At 28.8% G+C, this 10359-nt stretch overlaps 1 protein-coding gene across 1 annotated transcript in view; it reads right to left on the bottom strand.

The window, feature by feature from the left end:
- Nucleotides 1–5331: 5331 nt before the first annotated feature.
- Nucleotides 5332–10359, bottom strand: part of LOC148208590 (uncharacterized) — a 43022-nt gene continuing 37994 nt past the window's right edge. Inside the window, exon 3 of the mRNA XM_088119121.1 lies at nt 5332–5581. Within this exon, the coding sequence (XP_087975247.1) occupies nt 5332–5581 (250 nt within the window). The remainder of the gene's footprint in view (nt 5582–10359) is intronic.

Here is a 10359-nt window from a genome sequence, read left to right as displayed (position 1 = left end):
GGAGTCAACTTCCAAGGTGATGACCTTTAATGCTATGCTCTTCTCTTTCTTTTTCTTCTCATCCTCCATGTTTTTCTTGATCTTTATCTCATGCATCATCAACGAACCAATGAGTTCGTCCATGGAGAGAGTCTTGAGATCCTTTGCCTCTTGAATGACGGTGACTTTAGGCTCTCATTGTTTAGGCAAGGACCATAAGAGCTTCTTTACCTTCTCAAGATTTGAATATTCTTTTCCAAGTCCTTCTAAAGCATTGACAATGTTAGTAAATCTAATAAACATATCGGAAATAGCTTATTTTTCATCAATTTTAAACATTTCATATTGATGAACTAACATGTCAATCTTTGTTTCTTTTACTTGACTAGTTCCTTCATGAGTAATTTCTAATTTATCCCATATATCCTTAGCGGTTTTACAAATCGACACCCTATTATACTCAACTTCATTCAAAGCACAAAACAAACAATTAATAGTTTTAGCATTTAAAGAACATGCTTTCTTTTCAATTATAGACCATTCTTCTTTAAGCTTTACAACTCTAACACTATCAACATCTTTTGTTGGAATTTTAAATCCTTCTTCAACAACATCCCACAAATCATAGTCAATAGAAAGCAAGAAAAATTTCATTCTATTTTTCCAATAACTATAATTATTACCATTAAAGAAAGGAGGCTTAGTAATAGATTGACTATCGGTAAAAGGGATGAAACCTAAAGTTGCCATAGCTAAAAAACAATTAAGTTTATCAAATAAGAGCAACATTGCTCTGATACCAATTGTTGGATCAGTATGGCAACCCTAGAGGGGGGGGGGGTGAATAGGGTTTAATTAACAAAATATAAACTTTTTAATAAATGAGCCCAATTTAAACAAAAATAATACACTTTTTGAGATATGCAATTTTAACAAAGTAAGATAAAATAAATTCTAAGGCAAACAAGAGAAATTTAAAGCAAACAATAAAATTCTAAGATTAATTGCAAAAATAAATAAGAGAGATGGTTAGAGAAATTTGACACCTGGAATTTTTATAGTGGTTCGGCACAACTGTCCTACTCCACTTCCCAAGCACCTCTTGGGTTGTAAATTGAAATTCTGACTCTTTCCACGGTAGGAGTCAAACCGATACACTGCTCTTCACAAGAGCAAAAACGATCATCTCCACGGTGAGGATCACACCGTTACAATGAGTTGAAGATTTTGAAACACACACTTACAAGCTCTCAAATAGAGTAAATATACAAATTTGAGCTCACAAAAATTTCAATCTTCACAACAATAAAATTTCTCACAAATAAGATGGAAAGAAAAATTGAGAACTTGGAGAGATTAGCAAAATGAAAATTTTGAAGTTATGGAGGATTGAGAATGAGAGAATTGTTGTTTAATTTTGAATGAGAAGTTAAGTTTAAATAGAGGGAAGAAAATGGTAAAAAAATCAAGTTTAATTTTGAACCATTAGATCTTAATCATTAAAAATGAAGGGTTGAGATAATTTAAAAAAAAATAAATTAATAATATATATATATATAATAATGATAAAATAAAATATATATTATTTATTTTTGTTTTTTAATCTTTTTCTTTTCTTTTTCAATATATATATATATATATATATATATATATATATATATATATATATATATATCAAAAAGAAGCTTGTCACTTGTCAGCTTACGAACTGTCCACGTCATCTTCTCTGGTATTTTTCCTTCCAATTTGTTTCGATCGTAACTTCTCCGTTTGACCTCCGATTTAGATGATCTAATAGTCGTTGGAATCGTTGTAACGAGCTCTACACTGTGGACACTTTAAAATACAAAAAAAATGTCAATAAATAAAATTAAGTTTGTTATCATCAAAACATTAATTAATTAATCTGAGATTAATGCCAAAAATCCAACACAATGTACATGTTTTACACGTGGAAGGTGATGTGGACTAAATCGTGTACGTGGTACGCGTTTGTAATGAAATCGTGTATGTCGTACACGATTTAGTGCTGAACTCGTGTACATCGTACACGATTTTGAGTAAATCGTGTACAATGTACACGATTTTAGGTACACGAGTTCACCCAATTTTTCTTTTTTTTTTTGTAATGTTATTTATTCTTTAAACAATAATAATTTGCCAGCTGAATTCGGAAAGTATACAAACTTAAATTTGCCGGCTGAATTTGGCGCTTATGATGAGCCCGCTTCCTTTCAAAGTTGGAAGAAACAGGTCTACTAGTGCCCTCCCGGATGTTTGTGCTTTGAATAAAGTTCTCACATAAAGAAGCCAACTACGGTATATTATGTTCTACTGCAATGTTCCGCATTTCACTGACGAAAAAAAATTCTACAAAATAATAATAATAATAAAAAAACATTAGCATATAAATTTAAATTAATATCATAATTAATTAATTAAAGAAATGTAATACTCATCGGTACGATGTTGACACCACATTCTTATATATGTTGAACAAGTGTTGGACAAGTGTGTTTAAGGACAAAAAAACAGCAAGTAATAATATTGAGGAAAAACGAAAAAGAAAAAAAGAAATGGGAATGGGGACATGATGCAATGAAATCATGTACAATGTACACAATTTTTTACCGTCCGCGTGGCTACAACAGCATTGGAGCCACGTCACGTGAGACTCGCGTCCCTCCTGAAATCGTGTCCATTGGACACGATTTCGCTAAATCGTGTACAGCTACCCTATTTTTAGAAATATTTTCAAACCTATCTTATTTTTGTTTTTTTATATTATTAAAAAACAAAGTCCGCTTATGATATATCACTGATATAATAATGATATACAATTGATTTACTTCTGATATACCTATGATATCTACTGAACTTCTAATTTGACTTACCACTGATATACGTATGATCATAACCATTGATTTACCATGCCGATACAACATTTATATATCTATGATATATAGTTGATATGACTCTAATTTACTATTGATATACCACTCATATAACTTCTTATATATGATTATATGATTTACTACTAATATAACACTGATATATATTTGATATATACTTAATATGCTTCTAATTTACCACTGATATACCTATGATATAACCATGATATCTATTAATATAATTATGATACCTATGTGTTGATATAATACTATTATATCCACTATTTTTTTTTCCTTTCATATGAAAACAATGATGCAAAAAACAAAAAAAAATTAATACAAAGTTATTATATAAAAGGTTTTATGTGGATCATGCACGTCCAAAAATTTTGAAAAGCTAGTGACATTTTTTGAAATATATGAATTGTTTTTGCTACCCACTACAATTTATTTGGTAAATTTGAATTTTTAATTTTCTTGCTTAAGAGGTTTGAATTAGGTTTAGTTTAAATTTTATTTTTGTTCAATTATGTATATTTATGTAAGTATGGTTTCTACTTACCATCTTGCTCGTGTCTTTGAAGGTTTAACTTGGTGGCTTGTAGACGACGAATGCATTTAGAAGTGACTTTCTTTAATTCATTTTTTCTATTTGTAGCTTATTAGGTAATTTTATCTTATTCATTTAGCTAACTAGACATTATTTTCTTTTTAACAAATTGCACGAACTTAAAAAGTTACAAACCATGATTGCATCAATTTATCTATGGACTTTGTAGGGTTAATGCGTGAAACATACATATGCTAGTTAGATATTGACATTTATCCCTCCAAATTTATATATTGTAGGCTGATATTTGATATTTGTATAGGATTGATATTTGTTGTAGTGATTACACATTTTTATATCTATGCAATTATCGTTATTTTTATCTATATCATTGATTCATCATAATGATTTTCAAGGTAGTTGTCTAATTACTTGTAATGCATGTTTGAGTTAGACAACAATGTGGGAGTTGATATTAATATTTTCTTAATTGTTGGTTTTATTTTGTTGATGGAGTAGGCTGTGGGAGCAACATTTCGAGAAAGGAGAATGTTTAGGGAAGAATTTCGGCGTAGTTTCAACATGTACGAGGTCGATGTAATGTGAATATAGTTTGTTGGGTTAGTGTGTGAAACATATGTTTCTTTCTCTTATTGTAGTTATAGTATAGTATATATTAGTATAAAATATCATAATGTATAAATTTGATAATACTTTGTTGTATTTGTATATAAAAACTTTGATTTTATTATATGCAACTTTGTTACATTAGAATTTACAAGTATAGAGAATTTCTTCGAAATGTGTACAATGTTATTAAATCTATTTCGTGATAGTTATAAAATGGTCATATATAAGATTTTCTTGACATTACAAACATTTAATAAACACAAATTATACAAAAAAATTTTGTCATATAAGATTTTTGTACTAGTTAAAATTTGTCAATATAAAGGTATTCATGACGATGAAAATTTGTCACTATAAAGATTTTTATGACATTTAAAACTGTCAATATTGACAATTAAAACTATCCTTATAAAGTACTAAAAAAATAAGATTTTTGTACTAGTTAAAATTTGTCAATATAAAGGTATTCACGACGATTAAAATTTGTCACTATAAAGATTTTTATGACATTTAAAACTGTCAATATTGACAGTTAAAACTATCCTTATAAAGTACTAAAAAAAACTATCACTATAAAAGTTTTCATGACAGTTATAAATAGTCATTATTACGATTTTCTTGATATTTATAAAGAATGGTAAAAAAATATTTTGTGTCTATTTTGGACTGTCGTTAAAACACATTTTATGACAATCATAAATTGTCATTAAAAAAACATTTGATGACAATTATAAACTATCGTCATTAAGTTTTCGTTGACAGAAGAACAAATTTTTTTTATTGTTTCAGTGACAATTATAAATTGTCATTAAATAAAATTTTTGTGACATTTTTAAAATGTGATATAAGATATATTCGTGACAATTTATAACTGTGGTTGCAAATGCATTGATGACAATTTAAAAAACTGACATATTCTTCTTTTCCTTTATGTCTTAATCCATGACAATTATATAACTGTCATAAATTAAGTTAATGACAATTTTAAATTGTCATTGAAGTCCATATTTCAAGTAGTGTAGAGGCACGCAACCTCCAATTGCACCCGTCTTGACATCTCACTATAACCCTTCCAGGTTCATTTTTATGGTAAATTAATTCATGTCCAAATCGTATATAATATTCTCTTATTGCATCTCTGAATTCCGTTAATGTTCTAAATTTCATCCCTAATGTAAATTCTATGTAACATAGAAGGATAAAACTCAAACATGTGATCCCTTAACAACATCATTAGATTGAAGGGGTGAATTTAGGCGACTAAAAGAACAAGATTAAGAATTACACAATTTTTTCATCCTCTAAATATAAACTTGCACCACCATCCCATAAGTTTAACTTCACACCATCAAACTTTTCATTGAACAATTCATCATCATCCTTTCCATCATAATTAATGTTTAATAGTTCTTCTATGTGCATTCCTCTACTGCTACTACCACAAATATCGTCTAATTCTAAACTATTATGCATCTGATCTTTTATGGCAGCAGGTGTTTCTCCAATCATTTCAACATTTACAAAGCTTTCTCTTCATAAAAAATATTGTTAGGGTGCTCTACGTATATATGTGGTTTCTCTTAGGAGCAATGCAATTTAGCATGTCTAAAATATTCTTATCAAACCACAAAAATTTTAATCCTCCATAAAAATCCATAAATGGAATTAAAAAGTATATTTTATTCCAATTTAATGCATTTATTTCTCTCAGTCTTTCTTCAATTTCAGAGATGGACATCTTATTAGAACTACAATTTTCAAATTTATGTATGGAGCCTCCTACATATGATGTTTTTGTCATTGTAAACAAATCGACCTCCATGATGTTAAGACATTGTGAAAAGATATTCTCCCATATGCATATATTACATGTTGTTAATGTAACCGAAATGCTAAAAAAGTCATCTAAGTAACTAAAATCATTAAAAAAAAATACAAGTCTTTTTTCCCACTAAAGTTTTTTTTTTTTTAATTTTTCCCACTAAAGTTGAGTTTATTTAAAAAGAAAAAATCACATTCATTCGTATGTCTTGGTCTTCTTTTCAAAACTTGGATCATTTGTTATGCAGGACCTAACATATAACAAATAAACATTCATTAATTATTGTTCTATGAGGTTTCTTCTATACTAAAAAAACTAGAGCTTTCATTTACTTCCTCAAATGAACCTCCATAAGTGAAAATTATGAGAAAAGAAAAATGCAAGAACATGGTACTATATCTGTATTACTTACCATCAAACACTCTCAAGTCGAGCATATTAAAATTGAAATTGGAATCCAAGTAGTGATCTTGTTTAGAATCGATTCTTCAACTAGAAATTTGGAAACTCTTCATTTCCTCCATCTATCCACACAAGAATTTGGTTACAGTGATTCTGCAGCTTAATTGAGAGTTTTATTTTGTTTTTGTTTTTATTATCTATAATCTATAATCTATAATCTATAATCTATTAAAAAGGCACGATCTCGAAAAAACATTTTAGGACCATTATACCCCTTTAATTTCTATAATATATATATATTAAAATGCTAATATCTCGGAAAAACATTTTTGGACCATTATGTCTCTTTATCAAATTTTAAATTTACTAAACATGTCATTTTTTGTTTTTAATAACTTTAATAAATAATAATGTAGAAGTTATGAAGATGAAGAACTTGAATATGAAAAGTTTGGCTTATTTATATATAACAATGTATTATTTATATTTAATTGGAATTAATAATAGAATGTTGGAATCTCAAAAGTTTTCCAACTTATATATCTCCTATATATATATATATATATGGAGTTTCCTCTAACGTTTTCTACAACAATTTAGCTTTCTTTCTTAGTTTACTTCTTTTTCATCTCTTGATTTCTTCTAAATTGTATAGCTTTAGTAGTATCATATTGATATTGCACACTCTCGGGTATATGTGCAACTTTACAAAAAGAGATAGAAATAAAGTGATAGATAATTTGGTTCGATTAGCATTGAAGAATGAAGATCATTGTGTCTACTTAAAGATTGGCTAGAGGATATTGCTTCCCTTGTGCAAGTTGAGGAGTTTGTTACTCTTTCTTATGTTTATCCTTATTTTTCCTTTTGTCTGAAAAAAGAAAAAAAATTAGTGTCATAATCCATAATGGTCTATTGAGAATTTCGATCTGTAAGAGCGACAAAGTAGTGTCATATTGTATAATGGTCTATCACATTTAGAATTTCGATTTGTAAGAGTGATAGAGTGGCATTGTCCTACAATTAGACGTCATTGGATCCTACAGAATTGTTTGATCATAAAAATATATCAACCAAAGGTCGACAATCTTATATATTATTTTGAAATAAAAGTATCCATGTCTTCTATAAAATCTATATTATATTAAAAAGATACGATTCTTGAACAACTTTTTTAGACTATAATACCCCTTCAATCTTGGATTAATTACAAATAAATAAACTCAAACTAATTTTGAAAACAAAAATTGTTTTCTTAGCTAATTGCACAAATATTCCATCTTTATAGGGTCATCTTCATTACTTCTAGTATAATTTGTAACCGACAAATTAAATATGTTACACAATTTAGATTAGATATATAAACCGTTACAAATTTATTTATTGTTGTCAATTATTATGATATTAAAACAGACAACTATTAGAATTCCATGAGAAATATATAAATACAAAACAAAAATCAAACTCTACAAAATTTTAGAGAAGGTAAAAGAAGTTGTAGCAAAAAATTTGTTGATAAGAGAGGAACTTCGAATGTCAAACTTTCATATAAAATTTGTTTCTCTAAAATCCATCCGATTTATTTTCAACAATCAGCTTCTACTTTAGAAACAAAAGCTTTGCCACAAATCTTATTATCCAAATGGTTTTGTAGGTTCCTGACCCAACTTGTGCAAGGAAGCTTGCAAACTATCTGTCGCAACGTCATCGCGACGCGGAGCGGCCGACGTCATCCCCTGTGGTCTCTTTCAAGATTAGGGTTTGGAGTCGCCACCAATCATCTACGAGGTGTGATTGGTCACCTAAAACTAAAGACAAGGTCTGCGAAAACAAATTGTTGGTTCGGGAGTCGATTGAGCGTAGGGAAGGTGTTAGCACCCTACGACACCCGTTCAAAAACAGTACCATATTTTGTCAAAAATTATCCTATTATACTTTGGTCCAAAAAGAAAAATACTTTTGTGTTTGATTTTAAATGTCCCAAATTTATTGGTTCATATTTTACGATAAAATATGAACCAACAAGCATGAGTGGCGCAAAGACCATTAGAAAAACAAATTATCACCTCGAGAATATTGGAAAGATCCAATTTCTGTCATTGGGATTTTCGAAATAATTAATTAGTAGAAAAGAAAAATTAATAAATAAAAATTAATTTTAGTGTAGGGCCCATCAAGACTTGAATTTGTGACATGAGAGTCCATATACAAACTTCTTACCAATGTGCCAACATCCTAAGATATCACTTAATATTTTATATAAATATTTTAAGATTTGAAATCTTATAAAAACGAAAGTTTTTTTTTATATTTAAAAAAAATTTATCTAAAATAGTTGTTTGGTAAAATGATGATGTAAAAAAAAACATTAATTTAGGCAAGCAAAGACTCGAACCTAAAACATGTGAATTACTCCTAAGTAACCTACCACTATGGCAACACCACATGATACAATTTAGTTTTAATTCTTATCATACAAATCTTTATTTAAAAAAATTGTTTAAAAAAAAGTAAAAATAAAGAAAATAAAACTGAAAACGAAAAAAAATAATAATAATAAAATAAAAAATAAATATTTAAAACTTATTTTAAAAATAATCAAATCCTATTTAAACAAATTTATTTTAAAAATAATCAAATCATATTTAAACAAATTTATTTTAAAATATATCAAATCATATTTAAACAAATTTATTTTAAAATATATCAAATCATATTAAACAAATTTATTTTAAAATATATATAATCATATTTAAACAAATTTATTTTAAAATATATCAAATCATATTTAAAAAAATTTATTTAAAATATATATATATATATATATATATATATATATATATATAATATCAAATTTAAAACAAGCTTATTTAAAACAAAAAAAAAATCAAATCATTTCTAAAACAACTTTTTTCTATACCACGTAGTGCAGTGAGGCGCGGGTCTGAAAACTGTAAAGGAGCATTCGAGGTCGAAGTCAGGTGGTCGGTGATCCGTGCATCGGTTGTAGAAGTTTTGCGCCGGACTACTATGGTGCAGGTTGTCCGAACTTGTGATCACCGGGGGACGTGTGCGGTCTGTGTATCGTCGGGGTCGCCAGCCTGGGTGAAGAAGAAGAGAAGGTGATGGTAGAGAGAAAGAAGGGAGTGAATTCTTCTGTATGGGTGTTCTGTCTGTGCTCTCCTCCCCACTGCAGCCCTCCTTAAATACACCTAAAAACTAACGATAAAAAAGAAAAAGGGGTAAGAGAAGAGAGAAAAAGAGCGAGGGGAAGAAGGGGAGGGGATACACGTATGAAGGAAAAAATCAAAGGGGTGAAAAATTGTTTTTTTTTTATCTTAAAATCAATTTTAAAAAAAACCAATTATTTTCAAATAAAATCTAATTTTAAAACTTAATTTGATTCAATTAAAACTTTTTATTAAATTTTATAACAAAGTAAATTATGTTATTTTAAACTAAATCAATAAACATAAAAAAAATAATAATAAATAAATAAATCAGTAATAATTTTTTTAAAAAAAACGAAAGCGAGCCGGACCAAATACGGTGTCTACACTATCTGAAGGAGATTAAAGAGGATGCTGGAATAAAAACATGTGTGTTCTTGAATGTGGCTTCAACGACTGGGAACTGACATACCCGTTTGTCGCTGCAACAACGTGCCTTGCAAGGATGAGAAGTTGAATTTAGAAATCATCAAAGATGATCAACATGGTTTTGGAGAACATAATCGAATGGCCACTTGCAAGCATTTGCTAACCAAGTATGGCTCTATGGGAATCAACCATCTAGTTTCGATCAAGCATTGAAGTCAAGGTGGGTCTCTATCTTTCCCCATTTGTTCGCATTTTTTATTTGCCACAATTTGTGTACCCTCCCCTTGCAAAAAATTCTCTTCATTTTCTTGATTACGAAGATGGCAACAAAAAAATATTATGAATATCAACTGTGGTGGCAACGACGAGCACCAATGAGCAGCATCAAACGTTCATGACAAGCAAAAATGTCGCGGCGACAGCAAATATAAAGTTATATGAATCAACATTTGTAAGAGTTTTCTGATATCTCACAATTAGTGTGAA

The sequence above is a fragment of the Momordica charantia genome, assembly GCF_013281855.1.
Source record: "Momordica charantia cultivar OHB3-1 chromosome 10 unlocalized genomic scaffold, Mcharantia_2.0 BLBB01000010.1, whole genome shotgun sequence".
Classification (NCBI taxonomy): domain Eukaryota; kingdom Viridiplantae; phylum Streptophyta; class Magnoliopsida; order Cucurbitales; family Cucurbitaceae; genus Momordica; species Momordica charantia.
The sequence above is the reverse complement of the archived record's forward strand: the minus strand, read 5'-3'. Positions and strand labels throughout refer to the sequence as shown.